Genomic DNA, 27267 nt, shown 5'->3' on the forward strand with positions numbered 1-27267 from the left:
TGGGCTGGTGGAAGGTGTCCCTTTCCGTGGCAGGGGGGTTGGACAAGATGATTTATAAGGTGCCTTCCAACCTAAACCATTCTATGGTTCTATATTAAGCTTGAATATTTCTGAAGTGTTAAATACAGGGGTACATGAAACTTTATAAATGATACTTTTATTTTGTGTTTTCGTACATTAAGTTGACTGAGGTATTCGCTTCAACGCTGTGCTTAAGCTATCTCAGTTCACAAGTTTGTTTACTGATGTTTGCCTTGTTTGTGTTTGCTTTTCAGGAAGTCCCAAACCACGGGTTTCATGTTGGAATGAAACTGGAGGCTGTTGATCTGATGGAACCTCGCCTGGTATGTGTGGCCACAGTAACTCGCATTATCCATCGTCTTTTGAGGATACACTTTGATGGGTGGGAAGATGAATATGATCAGTGGGTGGATTGTGAGTCCCCAGACCTCTATCCAGTGGGATGGTGTCAGCTAACTGGATATCAGCTGCAGCCTCCAGCACCACAATGTAAGTTCCTGTTTTATGAATAAGCTAACAGTTGCTTACTGGCCCTTGTTCATGAGTGATGATTTTTCCTAACTTCATCCGTTTCAAGTTAAATCACCAGGTATAACAAAAATAGAACAAATTCTTGCTGATGCTTAGAAGTACACAGTTCTAATCTTTTCCATCTTGACTTTTAAAGTACTTCTGGGCATTTCTGTGGCTACTTATATATTTAATGCCAGGAGATGCTTATTTGATCCAGGGAAGAAGCCTGTTACTAGTCAGTTCTGGATAATATCACGGAGAATTTATATAGCTTTAAGATTGCAAATATATGTGCTTTACATACCGAATTTGATGGAACTCAGCATGTGCGTAGCTATTCATGTGCAGAGGTATTTATGTGAGAAGGCTGTATTTTTAGTGCATCAAGACTTATCCTGTCAGGTCAAGTTATACAATAATAATTGGGAACTGTTAGTTGTTTAATGGGAGGATGGTAGTAGTTACTGGAGGTAGCTCAATGGGAGGCTTTTCCCACGATAAAGGTATTCTGCCTTCAGTCACTAAGGAGAAATTCCCTAGCGGTGTAGTAGCTTTGACACACTGAAGTGTTTTTCCAAAATACTAAACTTTAATTTTGAATTCTTAATATTTTGCAGCATCCAGAGATAGCCAGTCAAGTTCATCAAAACAGAAGAAAAAAGCTAAATCGCAACAGTACAAAGGACATAAGAAAAGTGGGTGACAAAGTAGTGTTTGCTTTTTTCCTGTTGTTTAAAAAGTTTGTGGTCTCTCCCTAAGTCCCTGTTTTACTTGGAAATGTTTGTGTGTAAACGGGTGTTATGCTTAAAGGTGCAGTATGCCATAAAAGGAACTTTTTCATTGAGGATAACCATTTTTTATAACTTGCAAGAGGGTTGGTGTAGCTAATAATAATCTATATGAATTGCAGGTGGAAAACTGAGAATGTTTTCGGTATTCAGGCATCGTTTTAGTTAAACAATACATCAACTGTATAGGTATACTGCCTTATATAAAGTACTCAGGTATCAACACAGTTTTAACTCTGCTCTCTGTAACACAGGTGTAGGAATAAGAACCAAGCTACTTGGATCAGGAAGAATGCGATGCAGAACATTTGAATTACCATCTAGCTGGTTCCTTTTTAACACAAAAAAAGTGACTTAATTGCCAATTTTTTAGATGAGACATCTGTGGGAAGCTGTATGCAGATAAAACTTTTGTATGATTATTTTTAGAAGTTGTTACAACCTCTTGTCAGGTGTCTCAAACATTGCACTGTTTCTGCTTTCTGCTGTTTGAGGAAATAAACGTAAAATCCACGTCCTGTTCAGAATCTTGCAGCAGTATTTTTTAAACAGAATTCGGGTACAGAAGAACTGCTGATCTGAGAATATCTAGAGAAAGTTGTGAGTGCTGTTGCCTTAAGCTAGGGAGAGATGGCTATATTGCTAATTGCCTTTTGTGGGACCTGTTCTTGGATAATTCTGGACTGTCTGAGCAGATTTTGTTTAGCAAGCTATGCTAGACCATCCTGCTCCTTACCTTATCCCTCTCCTCCCACCTAATACCTCTGCAAAAGTTTCTTGATGTCTCTCTTAATGCAAGTGTGACACAAACAGTGGAAAGGAAATTCCCCTTATCTAGTGCCAGAGGAAGGAGACTTGTTCGAGTGGAATTTGTTCTTCATTTCTCACTAACCTGAAGTAAATGTGGGTTATAGAAACGAGGGAGGATTTCTCATGGATTTCTTTTCTGGACTGTTCACTCAATGCTAAGAAATCTACTTAATCATCAAAAGGAGATGAGAGAACAAGGTCATGAGAAGTCATAGTTGGCTGCCTCCTACATGTTTATTCTTAGTAGGTTATGGCAACAGAGGTTATGAGTCACAGGAAATAATACTAAGAAAATGTTTTCTGTAGCCTTTTATTGTTCAGCATTTGTAAATAAAAATAAAGTCTTATTTTGAAAAGATTTCAGTCAGAAAACTTATGTGACAGAGTAGTAAAGCTTTCTTGGTAAAGTAACCACAGCTGATTAACAAGAAACTCTGCGTATGTCTTAAAAGTAGATTATTTTTAGCACAGAGAGGCGTTACTTCCACGTATTTTCCCTCATATGTACTCACAACATACTCCAGAATGTCTTTGAGTCATTCTGCTGTGCAGAATGATGCAGATTTCTAATGCAGTATTTTTACCTCCTCACTGAGTCCGTTGAGAAGCGAGTAGCGTGTATTCGGTGTGAAGTAGAAGTGACTACATGGTGAACTCTGCCCTAATGGGATCGTGGTAAAAGGCAAGAAAGTCAGATTCCTGTTCTAGTGTGCCACGACAGAAACTAGTGCAACCAGCTGGATTAACATTCACCTAACACTGAGTGGGAGCAATCTAACAAGCATCGCATCCAGCCGTAATGTTTAACTTCTCGACAGCAAAGGAATACAAGAGAAGATTTTAAGAGTTCTTGGTTCAGGAGAATTTTTTAATCCACAAAAACAAGTAAATTTGGAGCTGAGAATACAGCTGTGCTTTTTTCCGTTCTTGAAAATCTACGATGGGCAGCATAATGTTAATTTTCCCCTATGCCATTGTGACTTACAAGTAGTTAATGAGCACACATTTAGTAATGAAGACAGAAAAATTAAATGTCAGGTTGGTACCCCTTTTGTGTAGAGGCTGATCGTAATACAGGTGTTCCTAGGATTTCTTTTAAGCATCATTTGTTACCGTTAACTGTTGGGAATGCCCAGAGAGTTTGTTTTGGTGTGATTGCTGATACACAGAGCATGGAATTTCTTTAAGCTGTAACAATGTCTTTGGCCTATTTTAAATAAGGAGACTGTCCAAAAGGGAGTAGAAATTAGCATCCTACCTGGTCTAGCGTTCAATTTTTTCTTAGATTTAGCATGTTGCTATGCAAGGAGCTCATCGTGTCAACAGTGAACCCGTTCACTAGCATTTGGATTGTAAAGATACGTTTATTTTACCTTTTTTAGTTTTCTGCTTTTTAGTTAGAATGTTTTATAACTGTAATGTGTTCTGTGTGCATGCAAAATACCAGGTGGACTGTTTGAAATTATGCCTTAGGACTTCTGCTTTGTCATTGCGTTCTCAGCCAGCACCGTGTCCATCGTTGCCACTTGCTTTTTGTTCCGAGGAAGGAAGATCAAGTTGCATGTAGCTTCTATTTTTGCTGGATAGTTACTGTATTCCTTGGTAATTTCTAATTGCATGCATAAGTTTTGTGAGTGCTTTTGTGAATACTCCGGAATCACTTCCAAATTTGTTTCCAGTAGTGTTTATTTCAAGTGGGTAGGATTTTGTCCTGGGTTCCTACTGGTCAGAGAGCTGTGCAGGTGAATACTTGAAGGGTAACTTACCAGTTTGCCTAGACAATTCATTGATGTAATATGCAGCATCTGCTCATATAGTCTGCTTTCTAGTAGATGTATATATTGGAATAAGGTTATTGAAATTATAATGTGACCTCAACATTGTAAAAGCTCAGTTCTGTAGACCACACGTAATTATGGTGTTATCTTTCTATAAGGCTCCTCCTGAAGTCATCTTGTAAGAAGAATGTTTAAGCATGGTGATCAGTATCTTTAGCATATGCATAGTCTAGTTACTTTTTCTCTTCAGAGCTAGGCTTTTGTCATGTTGTCTTTATCTGACAGTACTGAGAATACTTAGGCATTGGCAACCATAATTTTGATATAGCTGAAAGCAGTAGAGATGTGTTATAGTGCTTGCATACCTCATTGTAGAGAAGTTTCCTCAGAGACAAAATGGGAACATCTTAGTGATAAAGGAGGAACATGTTAATAATTTGCATGGGAAATGTTTTCGTAACATTTTTTTCATGAATGCAATGTTTAATAATTTGAGGGCATTTTAGAAGATACTTTTTCTAAACACCAAAATGCTCATTGATGTTTGTAAGGCACTGTAGAAATGGGAAGCACCATTCTAAAGAAATTAAGACTATATATTTTTAAACTAGGTTTCTGGAGGTGATAAACTTGTCTAGGCCGGACTATTTCCCCAGAACCATCCTTTCTATCTCTGTTAGGCTCACACGCTGAAACAACTGCAGTTCCAAACGGAGCCCCCATATGTCTTGGACGTCCAACCAGAGGATTGTATATTGACTGTGCAGCGTAGCTGCAGCAGAAGCAAGTTACAGCGTTTGTATTTCATTGATAGAGTACGAAATAAGTGGATCATGTTTTTAAGCACTGCACTTAAAGTCCTACCAGCCAGTCTCTAGAATTCAGTAACTAAAGTGTGGTTGTTGAGATCGGTATTCCCAATAATAACCGAATGGTGCCATTGTACAGGCCCTTGTTTTCCAGAATCAGCGAATACGAAGCAGAGCCATTTCTTAGTGAACACTCTGAGTTACCTAATGCACTTTAACCCAAGTGTTTATTTTAGTTTGACTTGATGTTTAGAGAGGAAGATACCAGTTGGGAAGAAACCTGTCAGTTTGTCCAGCCCACCCATGGCAGGTGAGGTGCGGAGGAGCTTCTCTGGTGATGGCGAGTTGACTCCTCCTCCATATCGAACCCTTCCAGCACAGACAGCCCCGGAGGCCTTCCAGCCTCCCAGGACTGGCCGAGAGTTCAGTCCCAGCCTCCAAACAGGTAACTGGCCACATCAGTCTGTTACTGCAGAGGGATGTGACGGACAGGGTGGGGAACGGAGCATGGTCTAGCATGTAATATGCTGACTCATCAAACCTTTCATTTTCTTTTTCCCTTTAAATTTTGGTTGGTTTTATTTTTTTCTGTTAGAAAGCTTTTCATTCTCACCAATGCACCATGACACTAAATTAATCATGGAGAAGGATTGTGACTGTTTTAGAACTTGATAGGATGCCACACTGTGGGTTACTGAAGCAAAAAGGCACAGAGGATCTCTGCAGGGTTTCAGAATACAAAAGTGCACTCTAAAACTGAATGGTAATGTAGACTTGGGAATATTTGATGTAAGCAGGAAGTTAGTGTGAATTACCTTTTGCAGAGAAAGTAGCTGTACACAGTAAATAAGGAGTGATTTTTTTGCCTTTGTGTTAGAAAAAGGCAGTTACCTGGGAAAAGATCTTCAGAACACAAGCATTATTAGAAATCTTGTGGACTGCTAATATAGAAAATATATTTGAAAATAGTTTGTTCTTTTAGAATTTGATCTTTTCCCCATTTTTGTTGTAAAACCTGGGTTTGGTTTAAGTATCAACAGTATAATTGTGCATCTGTATGAGTGAGCAGAGAAAAACTCTTCAAAATTCATTTATCAGTAATATTGAGCAAGTAGATTAAAATTTTGTGCTTATTTAAGGATGGTTTATGTAATATAACCAATCTTCAATTATAGAAGTCTGCTGCAAGGGTCTGGTAGTTTTTTCTCTTCCCTTTTCCTAATATGTATGGCAATGTAATGTAGCAGATAAACAAATTATTTCTAACAAATATGTTGTAGCAATGTGATTTTTCAGACAAACTGGATTATGCTCTCCCTGCAGGACAGTTGCCAGGTTGATAGTTAGCTTCAGATTTGCTTGATTTACACTCCCTTTAGTCTGAGCAGGCTGCTGTGTTGGCACTTTTCATGGACTGCGGAACAGGTCCAGAACAGCTTCTCTTGTCCCTGTGTTATGCATTCACAGAAGGGGACACGGTGACCTGCTTGCTGCCTTTAGACCTCGAGGACAAACCTTGACTCTCTTCTGCACACCTCTCAAGAACTCCTTTATTTTTGCTTCAGCTTGGTACTCATGTGTACGTGCCTGTTTTTTAAAAGAGTCTTTGATGCAAAAGAGAAGCCCTGCTTAGGAGAGAGTGTTCTGGAGTGTGTGTTTGTGCACAGCTTTTCTTCTTCTGTTGCTGCAGATCTACACCTAAAGTGCATTTATGTAGTGCACGGACACACACAGTCTGAGTTTTCTGTGTCATTAGAGCTCTGAGTTCCTGCAAAACACCTGAGTTTCTTTGGCTTCTGACACCCGATGCTTTCTACGATCATTTTGTGGGAACTTTTCAAAGTTCTGAATTTTGGAGAGGCTGGACAAAATTAGTTTTATTTGTGATGTAGCCTTGTCGTTGTCCAAAGTGTTTAAACTTAAGTTGAAATCAGCAAGACCACACTCTTTAAGTCTGGGGAACAGAAGGGTGTAACCCTGATAATATATAATAAGCTAAGAACATATCTGAGATTGACCAGAACTTATTAATTGCATGCATATTTCTCAGCATCGTACACGTTTTAGTAGCAGTAGCCAGGATGTAGGCACGCTGCAAGAGATGCTTATAGGGCTTTAAATGGAAGTAGTGGAAGATTAGTAGACAGGCATCTGCTGTAAAACCTCTTGTCTATTGGAGGTCTCAGTAAGGCTCATTGAACCACTCTTTCCCAGTTTGTGCTGTCATAAGCACAGGAGGAGGTTTCAGTACTTCTTCACCTTGTATAGTATGAATGGTTTTGCTCTTTAGCGGAGTCGTGCTTCTTCAGCATACATGAGTACTTTGCATCTTTGAGTCATATGAAATGATCTTTCAGGCACTGAAATGCACCTGTTGGACAGCTTCACTTTTCAAAAGAGCCTATAGCCAGCCTGTCAGAGAAGGAGACTGTTCTGAGAGACTCACCCCACTTCTGCACGTATTCTGGACCATGTTGCTCCATTCAGTATTGATGTGTTGGGGATTTGAATGGCATTGCATCAGACACAGTCTTTGTCTTCAGGGAGATCACCGAGACTGTTTAAAAAGGGAGTACTTTGTGCATCTGCATCCCTTTTATTTTCAAGATAATTAGCCAGATGACTTCCATTGGCTTTATTATTATTCTTTTTTCAAGTGACTTTTGCATAGCTGTAGCTAAGCTTTTCCTAAGAGAATTGTAGTTAAAAGCTGTATAGGGACAAATGAAGTAAAGTATCATTAAATATCTAAATGTAAGGATTTAGGTTCAGATTAGCCAGACGCAAGCCAAGTTATGGAGACTGTTATTACTCTTGTACCTGCAGAAGTATTCCACAAATGCGGTGGGCAGAGAAGAAAGAACATGCCTGGAGGGTTTCAGATTGTATCCCTGCCCTCTGTGTAGCCTTTGCTTAAGGTATTAGCAGCACATCCAAGTAACCAATTACGTCTTACCGTTTAGACGGCACTTTTGTTGTCCTCCACAGATCAAGATTCTTGATCATAGTTGGGCATAATGCAGGGAAAAGGGATTGTGGTGCATGTAAGTGGGAGGAGGCATCTATTAAAGAAGGAAGTGAGGAGAATTTGCGTTATGCTGCAACTTTTTAACATTTTTTTAATATCTTAATTTTTAAATTTTATTTTTATTCAGCACAAGAGTTTGTTTCAACATGGAAGATGACAGAAAAATAATAAAAGAATAATCAAATGGCTTGTAAGTTATTGCAAGGCTACTAGTAGCAACAGGTTATGGAGGCTATTTTTGCTTTCACTGCACATTTCTGCATTTCAAGATACATTGATATGCATATAAACTTTGTATTCAGTAGCTACAAGCTTTGATGTTCTCCTCATTCATTTGGTCACAGAGAACCATTGATTTTTGTATAATCAACCCTTTAATGTGGGTACTGCACCTTTAACGAAAGTCTTGACATGTTTTCCTGTGTTCTTTTCATTGTGCTCATATTTTGATAATTATCACTATTCATTAATGAAACTGGAAAAGTAATCATGACATTATTGCTATTCATAACTTTTTTTTCATGTCTTAGATCTCATTTCTATTTTCTTTTTACAAAAGAGTGAAGAGAGAAGATTAAAGCTACAAAAATGTTTTGCTTGAATGACACTTACCTTCTGAGATCTTAAAATTTTAATGATGTATTGAGAAATCCTATCAATGTTTTTTCTTGTCTCATATAGACCGTTTACAGTAATTTGGCTAAGTAATGTGATTCATAGATTGTAAATGGCTGACAGTTAATCTTATTTTTCCTTACGTAAAGACTAAAGAGGAAGTGAACAGTAAAATAAGTGTTGTTCTGAGCAACAGTCATTACTGCTATTAACGTGTTCAGTTACCTTCTTAAACCAGTGTTTTAAAATAGTAAATGCATGAGAAAACCTGGTAGAGAATATAGTATTGTAAGTAATTTTTTCAAATGTGTTTAATATTAGAGCATAACTTAAGGTTCAGTTTACGGTCAGAAAGCATCTACTTCTTGTGGGATATTGAGTGTTCGAAGAAGAGTCACTAAAATGCAGAATATAAGAAAATGAGAAATCTGGGGTCTGTTCCCAATTTAAATAGTATGAAGTAAATTTAAGGAAAAGTTGTGCTTGCTTTGAGTTTTATGGATCTTTAATGTTCGTCTTTTATTTTTAGTGACTCCATTGCAGCTGAAGGAGGAGTTACTAGATGGAGAAGAGTATAGCTTCCTTCAAGGAGCGTCTGATCAGGAGAGCAATGGATCTGCCAGTTACTACATCAAACAAGAACCATAAGGCAGCTCAGAAAAGTGAGGGGCAGAGTATTGGTGATAGGAAAAGAGCCTTTCTCCGAGACTGACTGGTTTTGTTCCCACTTTGATGGTACAGTTCAGGTGACTGTACCTGGGGCACTTTGCTAACTGTAGATGAGTTAGACTCAGTTCAGAATTTTTTGGAAGGGCGGGGAAACTATTTTAGTGAAAAAGATTTTTCAATTTATTAAAAACGAGAATGGACACTTTTGTGTTGTATTTGAAGCTTTTGAAAGAATTTTGTAATATTTTCAAGTTCAGATTTATTGTGCATTGTTAACAAGAACTGAAATTCTAATTTTTTGGTAAGATTAAAGTTTAATTAGCATGATTGTGGGAAGCGGTTGGAGGAAGATATAGTTGCAAATACATATGAACTGTCATAACAAATGAACCTTTTTGGTACAAGTTGGGAGACGTTTAGACTCTTGTGAACTGCACTGGTCACGCCTCTGGGTTTTTTTTTTTATTGTGAAAATAAGGCATTTAAGCCTTAATTTAGAGGCATAAATTGTGTGTGGAAGATAGTCCTGTAAAGCTCTACTCAGTGAGTAGCCCCAATTGCAATGGAGCCATCGCCTGAGGAAGATTTTAACTTCTCAAGATGTTTTTATTTAGTTTAAAATACTTTTTTTTTAAATATAAGAGTTTTTTTTAAGAAGAAAGAAGTTCCTTAGGGTCTGATTCAGTGCCCATTAGTATCAGTAGCCTTGTCTCCATTGACTGCAGTGGGCATTGGATTGGGACTATAAAGCTCTTGTCTGTGCATGAATGTCTGTAGTCTTGGAATTCTTCAGCAAATGTTTACAGAGCCCTATGCCAAACTGGAACTTTAGAAAATTCCCTCATTTGGAAAATCAGTTCTAGCTATGAATTCAGACTAAAGAAACGTAGACGGACAGTAACTCAGCCTCCCTTGGTAGTGGGAAGGAACTTCTGAGTATTCTTCTGATTATTTTTTTTCCATTCAGAAAGACCTAGGTGTTTCCTTACCATCTGAAATACTTACTTGTGAACATTCAAAACCAATTTTCCACGTGGTTTCAGGTGAGCTGAAAGGAGTCATACGCTGTGGATTAAAAAAAGAGTTCAGTTCTGCACAGCCTGCAATATTCCTTTTGTGCTGTGATAGTGTAATACAGAAGTTGAGACTTGAGACCAGTATATAAACCATATACTGTCTAGTATATAATTCATAAACTGGGTTTGCTTGTTGCCTGGGATCCTTTTGTCTCACTTCAAGTATCCCATTAGCTGCCTCTGCTTAACTGTCCAGATTGTTTAAAGGCAAAAGTCATGTAAAAGGGTGAAAATGACTACCAGTAAAATGCAAAATATTTCAGCACGAGCTCTTAATAATTTGGATTTTATCTTTCCATATTTTTAAACTTTGTACATTTTTGTAAGTGATGTCATTCATGGAGTTGATGAGTAAAATGCTTAATCAGCCCTGCAGAGCTGTGACTGGAAAAACGTCCATCAAGAGCTTTAGCTTTTACCAGTAAGGTTCATTAACTAAACTCTCAGGAATTAACTGCATGTGTTCTGTAAGTGCTTCTGGGTCTTAGCAGGTTCCCTTCTGAGCAGTACAGTGATCATCTGACTCTTGACCATAAATTAGGGCTTAAAAAAAATTAAAATGATTAATGCCCGTGTTCCTACAGCCTAAGAAATGCTTAAAGGACATCAACCCACAGAGCCCTAGGAGACCGTTTTTGTATATTGTTTGAGCTTACAACAAAAAATTGCATAGAAGGTTGAAAACCAGCAATTTGATTATTTTCTAAAATATTGCTCTAACTTTGGGTACATAGTATTGGTAATATGCACAGGTTTACCTCATTCTATGCAAGAGGGGTTAATTATGTAAAGTTTTGTATTTACTACTGGAAGTGAAAAATGTCCTGTATAGTGTAGGAATGTCTGGAATTCTTTTCTCCCTTACTGGTAAAATTTCTGAAATAATGACCCCTTTCTAACAACAGCTTCTTACATTGACATAATCTGGTTATCAGGTTATAAGTATCTTTAGTTTCAGGTGGTAAAGACATTTTAGCTCTCTAAAATAGCCATAAAAAGGACTTTGTCAGGCTTGGTAGACTTCAAATACCTTCTCTCAGAATCTGACCTGCCGTCGTGTTTGTTTGAACAGCCTGGATTGGAGTAGGATTAGAGACCATTGTAGCGACACTTTGAACCTTGATTATTTTTTTTTTTTCCCCTGTGTTCTCCATTTAACCTGCTGTAACATCAAGCTCTGCAAGCATTGATTTGGTCTGGTAAGTACATCACTATTGATTTATTTTTTAATTTATTTTTGAATGTGACAACTTGCAGTTTGACCCAGTCAGCTGGAAGAAGGTTGGCACAATCTTGCTTTCTTCTCTCATTAGTAGCTTCTGACTTCAGTAGAAAAACTGTTACATTAATTTGTGTTCCATAATGTGAAAATTTGGGCTGGTAATGAGCAAAGTACATTGCCAAGTCGTGAAACCTTGGGCTTCTGTGCATCGCCCAGACTCAGAACTTGGTTTCCCAGTCATACCTGACTTCTGAGTGCTGGTCTTCAAATGTCCAGAGGGAAAATTCGCACTGAAGTTGAACACGCTTCCTGTGTTGGAAAAATACAAGGATCGGATTTGAAGTCTGTCAGTCTTTATAATGTTCTTTAAAAAATATTCATTAAACACTAAAGTATGTGAGTTGCCTTGTGTTCTGAGACACACACGTGACTTCAGTTAGGAGCTTCGTGTTCTGAATTCAAAATATACCTAACTGTAATTGTCAAGTGATGTCTGTCCTAAGCAAGCCACAGGAGGAACCAACTGAAGTCACTTGCTGAGGAGAGGTTTAAGGAAAACCTGAGCAAAATTCTACAGGTATTTAGAGCGGTCTCCCCAGAGACTGGGCCGTCAGCTGGGGTACCTGTAGTACAGGCTGCACTGTATCTGTAAAGCATTCCTTGGTAACGTGGCTCGAGGTATTTTTATGTCTTTGTTGTACTCGAAGCCCTGTTACTTGGCTAAAAGAGCAGCAAAGTGTTGAACATCTGAAACCTTCCATGGGGTCAAACTAATTTCAATATTTGGCGTAGCAGGTTTTTATAACCATAAGGTAGCACAAGTTACGTACTTCACTTTGCAGCTGCCCTTCTTTTATTGCTCAAAATCTTTCTGCTGATCTATGATTTTTATGTTATTTTAAATACAACTCTTTAACCTTTTCCGTGCTGCATCTGAGGAAAGCTAAAGCAGTTATGAGTTCCTTGTTCTACGGATACTAACACGGGTTTCAGTGTGTGTTTGTTTTTTTATTGTTGTTTTATGTGATGTGAATACCCTCTCCCGTCAATATTTGTACGATGGTGCTAATATATTTGGTAACAATCCTTTATTGGGAAGGGATTTTAAAAAACTGTGATTTAAACTGAATTTTTCTTCCTTTTAATTTTCGTATTTAAAACAAAGCCACAGCCATTTATACAAAAAAGGCATCAGCTTTGGCCCTTGGGAAAATGTGGGGGCGGGAATTAAACAAATAGGGTTTTTACATCATTTCTGTATGTATTTGATATATAGATCAATATCTGTACAAATTTAATCTTTTATTTTCTTGGTAATTTGTGTGGTCAATGAGAGAGTGTTTAAAGCTTTCTCACGCAATGTACATAACTAAGTGAAAAAATGCTTTTGGAGAAATTAATGTTACTTTCATTTTTACGAGACTGCAGATTTTCAGCATGGATGTGAAAAGCATTAAAATTATAACTTTGTGTACAAGATGAGAATAATTCACTAAATTTGCCTTTTTTACACAAAATAAAAATGATAAAAAGTCTTTTTCTGAATAGTGGTTGTTTGCTTTAAAGGCACTCCTTGGCACATACATAAATGCATTCCAGCTTGTCTCTCTCCTAAGGGAATGCAGATCAAAAAAAATGCACGATTTGTAAAACCGTGAATGTTTCAAGTGACTGGGTACAGGGGTCTGAGCACACGTATGAGGCTGTGAGCACCAGGTAAGGTTTTTAATGTAAGAAAGTGGCATTAGGTAAGCATTCACTAGAGAGCAAGCTGTGCACTTGGTCTCGTATTTCACCCTTAACAGTTGTGTAGGGAGGGAGATTTTGTCATAGTGTCCTGTTTTCATTCTAGCTCAGTTCTGCTGTGCTGGAAGTAGCTCAAGCATCCCTTCAACTCGCTCTGCAACTGTCATGTGTTTTGGTAGCCTTCAAAGCAACTTTGCAATGAACAAGTCACTGAATCTTTAGTCTGATATGCCTGTACATGGCAGTTCATATTAACTGTTCCTTCCACAAGAGGAAAACATTGAACAACTGAGTAAAATGGCTTATGTGACGATCTGAACACGGCAGTCTGTCTTACACCGAATGCACCACAACAAATCAGTTTGTATCATCCATTTATTGGACAGTGCTGAGAATGACCAAGATAACCGTGGTGATAATTGCTCCCAGGTCAATAGCTGGAATGAGATGATGCGTTACGAAGGCACGATTCATGGTGGAAACCCATTTCACTCATAGATCCAGTCGTGTGCACAAGATTTGAAGTCGATGAGCTCTGCAGGTTTGAACCACAGGCTGATCTCCTTCTGCGCGCTTTCCACGGAGTCGCTGCCGTGAATGATGTTTCTGGGGAAGGAGACAAACGCACTCTTCTGCATAAAGATACACTTTGAGCAACCTCGCAGGTCTCCATACGCAAAAACTTGGAGGAAGCATCTACAGCTGCAAGACTACTGCTTCAGGTGTACAGTATTCAAATACCCCCGCTACAAGAGCTAATTAAGCCTAGCAGGGTGCCTGTGGCTACTTGACTACAACTGCCCCTGATCTTACATGAAGCTCTGATGAGGAGCTCTGTTTCAAAAAAAGTCACTTTTGTACCAAGCCATTTTCTTAAGCAGCAGTTACAGACTGTGACCTGCAAATACAATACCATCAGACTAGGGTAACTACCAACAGTTTTGACTTTCTAGAGTAAAAGATTAACAACACTGAGTTTCCAATCTCTGTTAACAACAAACTGAGCACAAACCTTCCTACTTGAATGCACAAGTCACCACGGATGGTGCCAGGCTTAGAGTCTGCAGGGTTGGTCTCCCCTAGCATTACTCTCCCAGTTTTAACCACGTTGAGTCCTTCCCATACCTTGAGGAAAAAAGACAAACAACTCCTATTAATCCATGCTTATACAAAATACCAAAGATTAATCTTTGCTAGTAACATACTTTGCAAAGAAACAAGGGCTTAACCACTAAAAAAACTACTCTAGCCTAGATTCTCTCTTAGGCCTATAAAGATGACTAGGGAAAAAGCATACGCACTGCAACTGATCATAAAAAGGAGCATCAATATTGTCACCCTAGTAAAGGAGACGCTTTCCCAAGCCTCAGAGGGAACGGATGTGTGAGACCAATGTCAAACCCCTTCTGTGCTGCTGGGATAAGCGCAGCCTGATGCGTCGCAGGCGCTGCTAGTCAGGTACACTGCAATGAGAGCAACTGCATGGTTTGGGAGGGAGTGGGAAAAAGAACAACACAGAAGATGGGTTTCTGTGGGACAGCCCTGGCCCTTTTTTGCCCAAAACAAAAGATTCTTTGGTGCAGAAGACTGGCTTTCAGGAATTTTGCTTAATACACACTAAGCATTTTAATACCAATTTTATACTTACAGACTTTCCTTCTTGTTAATAAACAGTAACTTCTTACTTGATTGTCTTGATTTTAATTTTGGTTTTCTTTTGCCATTATCAGAACGGGGTAGTTTGAAAAAGTGCTTCTGTAATAGTGTGTCTGAGTATTTTAAAGTAATTTACGGAGCGAGACAAATGTGTTCAAGAAAGTAGCCTTGAAGTAAAATTAAGCCACTTACCATGGCCACAACAGGACCGGAGTTCATGTATTTAACCAAACCAGGGTAGAACGGCCGGTCTTTGAGGTCAATGTAATGTTGTTTGAGAAGGTCTTCAGAGGCCTTTGAAAGGGCAGATGTAACATTAAATATCACTTCCAAAATATCACACCACAAGAGGCAGATCACAGTGTTACTGACTGGCTTCACCATCAGAGCTGCTGCAGTGCTGCTGTGGGTGCAGCGCACGCCTCGCCGCTGTTCTCAGCGTCAGGGTGCGAGGCGTTAGAATTATTCCTCTGCGTTACAGCGGCCCGCAGCAGTAAGCTGCGCCCAGGACGTCCGGGTGGCGTTACCCGCTGCGACCTTTCCGTCAAGGTCACCCCAGCGCATTTCGTATCCTCGGGGAGCAGGAGAGCCAAGGCCGCGGCCTGCGGCAGGGCAGCTGCGGGGCCCGGCCAGCTCCGCTCCCTCCCGCGGCGGCCAGGCCGCACACACAGACACCCCCCGCACCCCCAGAGGTTCCAGCTCCTGCTCTGCCAGGGCAGCGAAAGGCGTCGGGCACCGAGCCGCGGGCGACGCCCGGGGCGCGGGGACTCACGTGCACGAACTTCATGGCGACCAGGCGGAAGCCCTTCTGCTCGAACCGCTTGATGATCTCCCCCACCAGCCCCCGCTGGACCCCGTCGGGCTTGATGGCGATGAAGGTGCGCTCGCAGTTGGCCGCCATCGCGCTGCGGGGCGGAGGGACACGCGGCGCTGAGGCCCGGCCTCAAGGTCGGCGGGAGCCGGCGGCCGCCCCGCCATGGCGCGCCCCGCCCGGCCCCACGTGGCACCGGGCTGCCGCGGGCCTGCCGCGCTCACCCCGCGGGGCCCCGCTCCCGGCCCTCCCCTCCCCTCCGCCGCCCGCTCAGGCGAGGCCCGCAGGCCGCCGCGCCCGGCGCTGAGGCGGGGGGGGGGCCCTCGCCTCACCTCTCCGGAGCTCCCGCAGCCGCCGCAGCCGCCGAAGGAAGAGGAGGAGAAGGCGGGCGGGCGGCGGATCCCCCGCCCTGCGGAGAGGAGGAGCCGCCCGGTTTGCGGCGCTTGGGGGCGGGCCGGGCGGGGCTGGGGGCTCGCTTCGGCGCCCTCCCGCCCGCAGCCGCCAGCCCGCGCTGCCGGGGAGCGGGCCGGGCCGGGCCGGGGCTGCCGGGCCTGGCGGCGGGCGCTGCGCTCCTGGGCGCCGGGCGGGGCGCGGCCCGGCTGCCGCCGAGCTCCCGCCGCGCCTGGCAGCCGGCCCGGCCCCGGGCCCCGCCGCAGCGCTGGGGCAGGCGGCGGCCGGGCTGCGCGGCCCCCGGCCCCTCACCGCCCGCAGAGCCGCCGCGGAGCGTTGGCGGCCGCGGTCGCAGCGGCGGGGCCGCGAGCCTTTTCCGCAGTGAGAAGATGAAGGATCTGTAACTGCAGGAACTTTATGCACCAAGAGCTGCTTGCTGTCCCTGCGGCCGCTGGGCGCTGCTGCCCGCCCCGGCGGCTGCCTGGGGCTGGGTTCGTCCCAGCAGAGCGAGGGAGGCCCCGCACGCCGGGGGAGTCAGCGGGAGTTTTGTTGGGATGCGGGGGGCTGAGGCTGCCGCGTGTCAAAGCGCAGTCCCCGGACGCGTGGGGTGACAAGAACTAGGAAGCGCTGTTACTCTCTGTGATGCTCACTGCTCGGCCCTTCGCTAGTTTCCAAGCCCCTTTCCTCTGCCCGAGCTCGTTGTAACCGCCCGCCGGCCCTGCGGGGATGACGCTAACGAAGCACCCTCTGCAGCAGGCGCCGTGTCCCGCGGACGGGCCGCGCTCGCTCGGTGTGCGGGAGCGTCGCGGCTCCCGGAGCGATGCCCGAGCTCCGCCTGCGCTCGGTCTCAGCGCATCGGAAATGCCCATCAGCAGCTTTCTGACAGCCCCACATCTCCAGATAACCCACATTGCTCTGTTTTGTAGTAAGCAATCGAGAAAAAGAAACCTCGAGCAATCCTTCAAGCCAAAACGGCACTGGAGACTACTCATCTCGGGCACGGGTTTGGCAGGTGGTCCCTGTTCTCCAACAACCTTTAACTTCGTTATTCATCTCCCGTAACACTGAGTATTTTCAGAAGAGAAGCTAACAACCTCACCTACGAGTTTAGTAGTTAGGAATTTGTTCCCTCTCCTTACACTCATTAATTAGCTCTGAGAGAATATAATGAATATTTCTTTTTATTTCACGTGAGAAACAGTGAATGTTGTTTTATTTTGTACCATCTCTTTTTAGGGGTTAGGTATCTTCATCAAGTATCACAAGCATTGAATTCAGCATTCATTGCACAGTATAGTATTTGAAACAAGAACTCACTACAGGAAAAAATCTAGGAGTTTGAACAATTAATTTCACAAAACCCCTGCTTTTAATGAATACAATGTTGCAGGTAAACAAATACATAATATTGACCCCGACAAATTTCAAACAAAGCGAATGTTTGTTGTTAGAATCTCTGCAAGAAGCTGATAGTTTTCTCTGCTAGAAGTAGACACCTTTACAGAAATACATTTAGCGTTATTATGACTGTATTTCTTTACATGATTAAATAAATTCAAAAAAATAATGCTGAAGTCACTTCTGGAATACCTTATCCAAGAAGAGCTTGCTTTGTAGTTCAGCTACTAAGGAAAGAACACAAGTAAGGACATTGCTAAATTACCAGCTGTTCAGCCAGCGAAGCAAACGTCGAAACATCACTCGGTTGCTGCTCTGTGCAATGTCAGAGGACTGCTACAGGAAAGTGGCTGGAGGTAGATCTCCCTCATCCATCCTCACATTAATCTTCTTTTCACATAAAAGGGCATTTCAAAAGCCTGGCCTATTAATCCTTCCTTAAAATACTAAATAAATCCGGGGGAGCTGGGGAAGGAAGTTGAAACAGTGTCAATCTAGAGAAAAGTTCTCATAGTAATCGAAGCGATGCTCTGTACAGACGGCGCATTCTGCAGACAGAACAAGTAAGCTTTTTTCTGCAGCCGTTTTGGGCATGGGGATGCGCTCAACACCAAGTTCAGTCCTCACCCTTTGGACACACCATCAGCGTATTTACGTACCACCAGTTGTCCCCTAACATTCTAGCAAAGTTAACCTTTGACACTGATCCATTTGCATATTTATTCACCAAATAAATTTTTACCATATTTTTTTCTACTTACCGAAATACCCTCTTTGACTACAGAGCGTTTCAGGAAAATCCATGTGCTATATGCTCTGTGTTTTCATCTCATATCAGAGAGATGAGCTGCAGAAGCAGCTGTTTAAAAGTACAATTCCATCTATAACTTGGCAGCTTTTTAACTGCAGCAGCAGCAAACACTATGTTTGATACTCACAACAGAGTCATCTTGCAGATTTCTGACAAGTGTTTCTATATGAAGGGCTTTGAAATAGCTAGAGGCTAGCAGCAGTTTACAGACAGTGAGGGTATCAAAAGGTATGGGCCCGGTTTTACTCATAGATCCATTCGTGAGCGCAGCTTCTGTAGTCAACCAGTTCTTCAGGAGCGAACCATAAATTGATCTCTGTCTCAGCACTCTCTACAGAATCACTTCCATGAATGATGTTCCTAGGAAAAGAGAAGGTGGATATGAAAGTAATATAATCCTCAAAGCAAAGCAAGTTGCTTTTTCTGAAGTTGTCTCCCTTATGGAGAGAAGTTTGAAGTAGCTGTGAAGCAGCACTAGGCACGGAGTATGCCGTCCCGGCTTTGCTCATCGTTTTTACCAGTGGGGAAGACCACAACTTGACTTCCACCTTTAGATGGTAACATTACGTGGGCACAGGGAACAGCAGCTCCGTGCGTAAGATAGAGGAGGATGGAGGACAGTTCCTACATATATTGGACATATATCATGACATACCCCTGGACATTTAGCATCTTTAGACGATATCAACAGTTTCAAAATATACCTTCCAACCTGAACGCAGAGGTCACCCCGAATAGTGCCAGGCTTTGAATCGAATGGATTAGTTTCCCCCAGCATCACTCTTCCAGTCTTAATCACGTTAAGACCTTCCCACACCTTAAAAAAAAAAAGAGAGATTATTAAATCTTAGCAGTAGATAAAATAGCAGGAGTTAATCATACCTTCCAGAATTACACAATGCTGCTCACTGTGGCACAAATCCGTGTATTTCGAATAGCAAGACAAATTTTCTCTCCAGTTTTTCTGTTAGATTCTTGAAGCATCTGCTGAAGTTCTCCCCTTCTGCACAACACTTCTGCTCACCAAGGATGGGAAGAGAGCAATTGTAAGCCTCAGTATGGTAAAAACCCTTACAAAGCTGTCTGCTCATCAAAGATCTAGACCTCCAGCTAAACTATTTTACAAATACACTATCAAGGGAAAAAAAGAGAAAATCCCTTCCAGTGCAGTTAGACTGAAAATATTTTCAAAGTTACTATAGCTTAGGAGTATAGTAAAAATACTCGGCCACCATTTTTCATCTTGCTTAATTCATGGCACTTCATCGGGGTTTTTTGTGCAGGTTTTACTGTTTCTCAGGGTCCCAGCTTTGGTTCCCCCTGCTCTCCTCCTCAACACACTGACTCAAAGGAGAGAAAGATTATGAGAAAAGATGAAAGAAAAAGGAGTTAACAGCACATTTCCCAATTGCAGCATTTGAACCTAGGTTTTAAAGTCCTTTTAAAAGTAAACTAGAATTCAGTAGGTAACACAATCTCATTGCAGGTAAGACAATTGAACACTATATTTTTCTTAGCTGAGCTTCATTTTTAAGAACTCACCATAGCTACAACGGGTCCAGAGTGCATATACTGCACCAGACCGTCATAGAACGGCCGGTCTTTTAGGTCAATGTAGTGTTCTCTCAGGAGGTCTTCAGAGGCCTGCATTAAAAACCAAACAACAAAAAAAAAGCTTTCAGTAAGAACTTCAGAGCATACCGAAATCACAGCGATTAACCACAGAGCACTATTAATCCTGAAACATACACGCACCAGAAAACTCAGCATTTCTAGCATCTTCCTAGGAGTGCTTTCAGTCGGTACGAATTTGAGCTGTTTGTTTTAACCACAGCTGAACCTCGAACAGTACCTGTTGTCCATATAGACAGCTTACGTGACCTGGTATTTGCTGAAGATATTCAGAGATATTTACTAGGCCTAGGATGGACCTAAAAGAATATTCTCTTCAGACTAAGGACATCAAGTTACTAAAATTAGCGTGCTTAGCATGTCTAAAGCATTTAGCCAGAGCTGGGAATTGGAACTTTTCCAGAAATGTCCAAAATATTCAAAAACTTCTCAAAAGCGCAGTGTTAATTGTTCGGAAGGCTGCATCCGCCATCACAGCGCGCTGCTCTCTGTCAACGCTCCAGTCTCATACGAAAGGAGAGACGTGCAAGTTACGGGAAGCTTACGTGTGTTAACTTCATGGCCACCAGTTTGAACCCCTTCTGCTCGAACCGCCTGATGATCTCCCCCACCAGCCCCCGCTGGACCCCGTCGGGCTTGATGGCGATGAAGGTGCGCTCGGCGACGGAAGCCATCGTCCTGAGGAGCGAGGGAGGGAGCAGCAGGCGTTACTCGGGAGCAGGGGCAATGCCACCGCAGCCCGGCGTCGCCTGGCGTATCAGCTTCTGATGTAACTAACGCGGCGGCGTCTGAGGGTGGCGAGCCCACGGGCCGCGGCGGTTCGACGGACCGGTCCCTGCCCACGGGTGTTCGGGAGCGCCCCGAGAGCGGGTCCGGAACAGGGACCGCGTGCGGAGGAGGGAGACCAGCGCCGAGCGGCTCCCACAGCCCCAGGAGCTGCCGGAGGGGCACGGACCCACCGCCCGCCGCGGCTGGGGGGCTGCAGCCCGCGGCCCGCGCAGGGCAGGCGGGGGCAGCCCGCCGGCGGAGAGCTTCGGTACCGCCGCGCAGCGCCGAACCGGGCCGGGGCGCGGCTCCCGCCCGCGGGGAGGGGAGGCCGGGCGGGCTGGGCCGGGGGGTTCCCGCCGCGCCTGTGCCCCGCGGGACCGGGGGTGCCCGGGCCGGGAGACCCCCCCCCGCCGCCGCCGCCCCGTCTCACCTGCTGCTGGCCCCGGCCCGGTCTGGCGGCCCGCGCCCAGCCCCGGCTTAGCCTTAAGCCGCCCCCGCCGACCGGTTGCCATGGCGACGGCGCGGCCTCCCGCCTGCAGGCGGCGCTGCGCAGGGCCCTGCGGGAGGTCCCGCCGCTCTGCCCCGCCGGGGCCCGCTCGGCCGGTGGGGGCCGCGCTTCCCCCGCCCGCCCGCTACCGGGGACCAGGGCCGCGTCCCGGCCCGGGCAGCCGAGCCCTGCACGGCTCCGCCCGCCCGGCCCGCCGCCTCGCCTCCGGCGGCACCGAGCGCCGAACGCTGCCGCCGCTTCACGCCTCCCGCTACCGGTTTCCTCCGAGTTATTTCCAGCGGGGGTGCTGGGGAAATTCCTTTTTTAAGCTTTTAACTCTGAGCTGCTGAGTCTCCTTTGTTATTTAACAAAAGGCACACAAAAATATTTTAATAAAAAATCTCATTATCGTACTGGACTCTAAGTTTCCTCTTTAAAGACGGCAATTTTTTTTTGCGGGTTACACTGTATTAGTGTATATATATACACACTGTGTTAGATCTCCGAGTCCAAACACCCTTCAGTAATTTACCACTTCACCGTTTCACCTCCAGCGTTTCGTTCCCTCTGAGAGATCCAAGAATCATGGACGCCCGCGTTCCGGCGTTGGCAGCATCTCATGCCGAGGGGAGATCCGTGCTGGCCGGTTTTGTTTCTCCGGCCGCGATGAACCTCCCGGGCTCTGCTCCCTGGCTCTCCTGGAAAGGGAAACAGCGCGGGCCGCGCGTCCCTGCGGGCAGGCCGTAGCTGCGGCTGCAGGGCAAGCTCAGGTTTTCGACAGCATGGATCTCCTTGCGTGGGACCCCTTTTCTGCGCTGCAGCCCGCCACACATCCACGTCTTCTAGTTCTGGTGGGAGAATCCAGGTCTGACATAAGCACTACTCAAACCACCTGTTTACCAGCATTCAGGGGTGGGTTTTTTCCAGGTACGATCACGATGTACTCATTTTTCCAAGGTCTCTGATTTAGTGAAAGATATTTAAAAAACCACAGCATCATATATTCTAGCAAGTCCCCTTTAAAGTTACTTTGGACTTAGAATTTCTGAGTATTCTCCTGGTAATGTCAATCCACTATATTCTCGTTTCAATACACATTTATTTAAGATGTTTCATACTACTAAAACAAATTCTAATGCTGTAACCTTCGCTAAGGCAAAATAATATTTAAAAGTAGAAAAAAAGGTCTCTAGAAACAGGACGTTTAGAAAAATATTCACTCAGAAGCAGCAACAGGACATCTATTTACAGCCTTGTTAAAACTACGTCATTTAACGATTAAAGCTTAGCACTTGCCATAAGGTGGGCGAGCACTCTGCTGTGTGATCTTTGCCAAGTCTTTTAACCTCATTAAATAAGGGTCATCTCTGTCACTTTTGAGATTAATCACGATTAGCAGAGCATGCTGTGCATTATACAGTACACAAAACACCACAGAAGTACGCTTCCTTGTTATTTTTATTGTGTAAACGAGCAGCTTTTTTGCTGGTTGAAAATTCTACCAAAACTACTAAATTACATTGAAAATTACATGTTTACCTAAAATGCAAAGAAGTAGACAGTCTAGACAAATGATTTCCTAAAAACACACTGATCATGGGAAGAGAAAGTAAAGACCTTTAAAGTCTTCAGTGAGTGAACAAAGGATAATTACTGAGCTCCAGCCATTTACACATTACTTAAAACCAGCAGAGATTTTTACAATAGGCCTGAGGCAAAAGACTGACTGTGAACGTCTCCAAACTTCAGCAGTTTAAACACAGCTCCTAGCTTTGTCATTCTGGCCCCAGCTTTGTCGTGATCTCGGCTAGCAGCCCTGTATCTGCAGCACTCCAAACGTCTGGGGAGTTCTCATGGGGACTCCCAGGCTGTGCTGTGCACCTCTGGCTCCTTCTAACCAGCCTCCTAAGTCTGACACGTTTTGTTGCTCACGGCTACACTGCTCTTCACTGAGCTAAGTATTGCTACCACTCCTGTGTTTTTAGCTTGATTTCGGTTGCGCTCTAAGACATAAAGCACCACAGGATTAAGCTTTTACAGCGTCTTCCTCTGGGTAAAGTCTCAGTTAAGCTCTTCTCACCCCATACCAATTCAAGGGCTAATTTTCTTCCCTGGTAAACTGCGAATCAATTTACGTTCAAATCAACTGGTATTTCTAGGGACAGGGCATATCCTTTTTCTTATTATCCAGAAAACGGATTTCTTTCTCAGGCAGTTCTTTCACCAGCAGTGTGAACTGCATTTTACTCTAATAGTTACGACAGCCAGCCACTGCTTTCAAGCTACAAAGACAATACTATCAGGTTACTCTGTGCTGTTTCATATGCTTGATTAGTTTACTAAGTTGACGGGTCATCAAGGTCCCTTAATCTCCTGGCAAGCAACTAGGATATAATTCCATAACTTGTTCTATTTTAATCCATCCCCAAGTTTCTGATCTTAGACTGACTGCAAGGTGCACACCATAAAACGTGATCACAGTGGTAAGACTTGTCAATAAGAGACATTTTTATACCACTTAAACTTGGCTCCCAGGTAATTTTTCTATTGTTCATCTTTTTAAATACTTCATTTATCCAGGTTAGAAACCCTCCAGGTGACTAGAAATAAAACACAAGGAAAATGGCTCTCTTCTACCTGTACTCATCAGGCTGACTGCAAGTCTGATGGCAACGGCCTGCCTGTTCCGTGACGGACGCGCTCCAGCTGGGAAAGAAAACCACATCTATCAATTTTGCTAATAGAAACAGGATAAAAATAGCACATCCTCAGAGACCCCTTCCCTTAAAGGCTGTCAGCAGACACCTTGACCCACTTTTGCCATCTGCCAGACGTACGTCTTTTGAGCTAATGTATTTGTGCAATTTGCCAACTACGATGGCAGTAACTGTAAAACCCTACATAAAGACCTCTGCTACAGTTCGAGATGACTGGTATTTCCATCCTCACAATAATCTGCAGCTGTTTACAGCTGCCCTCACGTGATGCAGTATCACGCAGGAATAAGACGGTGAGGTCTGTCTTACAAGTCCACTGCAATTCGATCTGGCTTGCCAACCTTGTCCTGAGAGCAGAACGGATGCACCTCAGCTTTGGCTGTTTGCAGTCTTCTTACAACACTTATTCAGGCTCAGTAAAGAAACCACAAGCCAATAACCCCCTCCCCAAAGGCTCTCAGTGTCTTCCGCAATACGAACAGCTGAGGCAAATGGGAACCGATGTATGACGTAAAGGGAGAGAGGAATTCTGAAAGACAGCATCCCCCAACGCTCCTGTGTCAGGTCAAGATTGCAATCCATGGCAGAGAGCAGGCAAACACAATGAAATTGCTTTTTTTCCTCTGTGGATAACTGCTAAAGAGAAATATGAAAAAAACCCCCACCCCTTCTCATAAGAATAATTTCCAAAAATTTAAACGAAAATTTCACTTGAGGAGTAGGAAAGTACACATTGTCTTTTTATAAAATTATTTTTTTGCTAAAATGATGTAATTTCATCATAATTAAAAAAAGGCACACAGCTTTTCTTTCCTTGTACCATGTTTATAAATAAATTTGTACTTTAAGTGCCTATGCCCTGGCTGCCCTATGCTAAATATTATCTTAGGAGGATGATGTCTAAACAGAACCGACACGAAAATACAACGTGTGGGGCTGAAGTCTTTTCTTCTTGTCATCCCTGCACACACCCAGTAGCTTAGTACCTAAAACGACAAGGCAGCATACACATTCAAAGCACAGTTCCTGTCTTCGCATCGGTCCAAATGAGCGAAAGAAACAGCGCAAACCTCTGCTGCTCTCCCGTGGAAATGAATGCAGTCACCACAGTCGGAGTTCTACCACTTCTGAGGCTTTTTCTTTTTTTTGAAACACTTTTTTCTTTGTTCCTGTACTGCTGCTGGGCCACCGGGTTCCTCAGCTCCCTGGTACACAAAATACTTGCACTTAATGAAAAACAGTGATTTACCCAAGTATGAATTGTATGATAAAAATGAGGGATGTGAAGCAATTCTAAGACTTTTCAATCTCAGTAGATGTTTTCAAATTTAATGTCGAGAATAGCTCACGTTATCCCCATGACAAAACACACGATCCGGAATGGAATTCACTGCTCCGAACCCCAGGAAACCCGGTCTCTCTCAGCAAGTCCCAGATGCTTTGTAAGCTGCGTTATGGCTAACAAAACAGAATTTCTGATATTAATTTCTCTGGAGACCTTATTGGCCACAAAAGGTCTTTCCATTGTCAGAGATTAGTGAGCACAGCACCCAAGCACGCTTTGGGCGCTGAAAAGTCCCCAAATCCAGTTTCAGCTCCGTCGGTCCCGCTGAGGGGATCGCTCGCGCCATGCCCGCCTCCGCGGTGCGCTGAATCAGTAACACCGCCTTCCCGCGAAGTGCCGGACCCCATCTCCGCCAACCTCCCACTGCATGAGACGGAGACGGACTGCGCGCCGCCCCGGCTCGGCCCGCGCCGCCCCCCCAGCCCCCCGGCCCCGCCGGCCGACCCCCCGCTACCCACAGGGCCCGACCTCTCCCCTCAGGCGAACGCCCTGCCAGGGGGCCCGGCAGCCCTCCGCCCCCGACGCCGGCCGCCCCGCCTTTGCCTCCGGTGCCCCCCAACGCGCCGCAGCCGCCCGGGCCCTCCGCCCCGCTCCGGGGGGACGCGCTGTCCCGGGAAGAGCCGCGACGGGAGCTGAGGGCCGTGACGGAAGATGGCGGCCGCCATCGCTCTGCCGCCCCGGCCCCGCCCACGCTGACCTCCCCGCCAGGCTCCGCCCCCCCGCGCCGCTGCGGTTGGCTGGCTCGCCCCGCCCCGCCCCGCCCCTGCCGCCTGACGGGGAGGCCCCGCCCCGGCGCGGCGGGTGAGGTCAGTGCCGTGCGCCAGGGCCGCTCTCCGCCCCGCCCGCCTCCCGCTCGCCCGGGCTGCAGGCGAGGCCCCGCCGCAGAGCGGGGAGGAGGCGCCGGGAGCGCCGAGCTGCCGCCACCCCGCCGGGCCCCGAGAGGGAAGGCGCTCGCCGGCGGCCATGGAGCTGGCGGACGGCGTGGTGTACCAGGAGGACCCCGGCGGGCCCGGCCCCGCCATGATGTCGGAGCGGGTGTCGGGGCTGGCGGGCTCCATCTACCGCGAGTTCGAGCGGCTCATCGGGCGCTACGACGAGGAGGTGGTGGCCGAGCTGATGCCGCTGGTGGTGGCCGTCCTGGAGAACCTGGACTCGGTGTGCGCCCACAGCCAGGAGACCAGCGTGGAGCTGGAGCTGCTGCGGGACGACAACGAGCAGCTCCTCACGCAGTACGAGCGGGAGAAGGCGCTGCGCAAGCAGGCCGAGGAGGTGAGGGCGGGCGCCCGGGCCCGGGGGCCGAGGCGGGAGCGGAGCCGGTGGAGGGCGGGGGCCCGTTCCCGGGGCGGGCGGCGGCTCCGGGCTTTCTCCGCGGAGGCGGCGGGGACTTCCTGCCCTGGGCCGGGCCGCCGCGGGCGGGGTGCTGGCGGGCCCGGGGTGCCCCGCGGTGGCTGCCGCGGAGGGAGGCCGCGGGGCGGGGGGCTCCCGCCTGAGGGGCCGCGAGCCGCTGGGCGAAGAGGTCGCGCTTCGGGGAGGAGGGAGGGCCCGGCCCGGGCAGGTCGCGAGGCCCGGGAGCGCGGCTGGCGGCGGAGCTCGGCCGTCTCAGCCCTCGCCTCGGCGCGGCCCTTCCTGGAGGGCTCTTAAATGGACCCCCCCGGAGCGCGGGTCCTCCGGTCGCCGGGGCCGCGGGAGACAGGCAGCGCTGCTTCGCGGAGCAGACACGGCACCGTGCGCTGGCGGCTCCGCTCGTTCCCTTTCCTGTTGGATTTTCTCCGTGGCGGGAGGCGGATTCTCCATTTCCGATCAGTTACGGAGGGAATGTACGACAAACAGAATGCATTGCAAGGAATACGGAGATAGGTGCTGTCTAGGCTGAAGTTCTTCAGCGCTGGTGCAGCGAAGCTGCAGTCAGCAACAGGTGGTGCAGGCTGTTCGATGGTGGGAGCTCTGGCTTAGGATCTGACTACACAAATTGGAGTAAAAGTATCTAAGATTTACTTCAACATAAACAAGCTTATGAAGCGTGAGAGGTGATACAGCGATACAATAGAAAGCGGCTGTGCGCGATAACTTCCTCCAGCTCATTGTCTCGCCAAACTCCTGTAGGAAATTGGATTGACAGCGTTATCCGTAACAGAACAAGCCATCTTACAAGTCTATTTCCAGACTTTGTAGCATGT

General features: G+C 45.5%; 4 protein-coding genes and 1 long non-coding RNA gene across 14 annotated transcripts in view; 2 read left to right on the plus strand and 3 right to left on the minus strand.

Annotated features, from left to right (window-relative positions):
- The window catches only part of MBTD1 (mbt domain containing 1), a 37616-nt gene extending 24790 nt beyond the window's left edge, over positions 1 to 12826 (plus strand). For all 9 annotated transcript variants that reach the window (XM_075441081.1, XM_075441082.1, XM_075441083.1 and 6 more), the window contains 3 exons: positions 276 to 510; positions 1152 to 1229; positions 8892 to 12826. In XM_075441081.1, coding sequence (XP_075297196.1) covers positions 276 to 510; positions 1152 to 1229; positions 8892 to 9010 — 432 coding nt within the window. In that variant the 3' untranslated portion in view covers positions 9011 to 12826. The remainder of the gene's footprint in view (positions 1 to 275; positions 511 to 1151; positions 1230 to 8891) is intronic.
- Positions 12827 to 13432: 606 nt separating this feature from the next.
- NME2 (NME/NM23 nucleoside diphosphate kinase 2) lies at positions 13433 to 15984 on the minus strand. The gene is made up of 5 exons (XM_075441092.1): positions 15875 to 15984; positions 15504 to 15636; positions 14924 to 15025; positions 14088 to 14200; positions 13433 to 13681 (listed from the first exon to the last, which is right to left on the minus strand). The coding sequence occupies exons 2-5, from the start codon at positions 15630 to 15632 to the stop codon at positions 13564 to 13566; spliced, it is 462 nt and encodes a 153-aa protein (XP_075297207.1). The 5' UTR covers positions 15633 to 15636; positions 15875 to 15984; the 3' UTR covers positions 13433 to 13563.
- Positions 15985 to 17128: 1144 nt separating this feature from the next.
- On the minus strand, positions 17129 to 21056 carry LOC104335175 (nucleoside diphosphate kinase). Its single transcript, XM_075441091.1, has 5 exons — positions 20972 to 21056; positions 20319 to 20451; positions 19684 to 19785; positions 18846 to 18958; positions 17129 to 18501 (listed from the first exon to the last, which is right to left on the minus strand). The coding sequence occupies exons 2-5, from the start codon at positions 20445 to 20447 to the stop codon at positions 18384 to 18386; spliced, it is 462 nt and encodes a 153-aa protein (XP_075297206.1). The 5' UTR covers positions 20448 to 20451; positions 20972 to 21056; the 3' UTR covers positions 17129 to 18383.
- A 1412-nt stretch (positions 21057 to 22468) lies between these two features.
- On the minus strand, positions 22469 to 25737 carry LOC142363877 (uncharacterized). The gene is made up of 2 exons (XR_012766017.1): positions 25559 to 25737; positions 22469 to 25203 (listed from the first exon to the last, which is right to left on the minus strand). It is a non-coding gene; the product is annotated as an uncharacterized LOC142363877 (long non-coding RNA).
- A 182-nt stretch (positions 25738 to 25919) lies between these two features.
- The window catches only part of SPAG9 (sperm associated antigen 9), a 63788-nt gene continuing 62440 nt past the window's right edge, over positions 25920 to 27267 (plus strand). For both annotated transcript variants that reach the window (XM_075441213.1, XM_075441214.1), the window contains exon 1: positions 25920 to 26359. In XM_075441213.1, coding sequence (XP_075297328.1) covers positions 26054 to 26359 — 306 coding nt within the window. In that variant the 5' untranslated portion in view covers positions 25920 to 26053. The remainder of the gene's footprint in view (positions 26360 to 27267) is intronic.

This window comes from Opisthocomus hoazin, chromosome 21 (assembly GCF_030867145.1).
Source record: "Opisthocomus hoazin isolate bOpiHoa1 chromosome 21, bOpiHoa1.hap1, whole genome shotgun sequence".
In the NCBI taxonomy this organism is placed as follows: Eukaryota; Metazoa; Chordata; class Aves; order Opisthocomiformes; family Opisthocomidae; genus Opisthocomus; species Opisthocomus hoazin.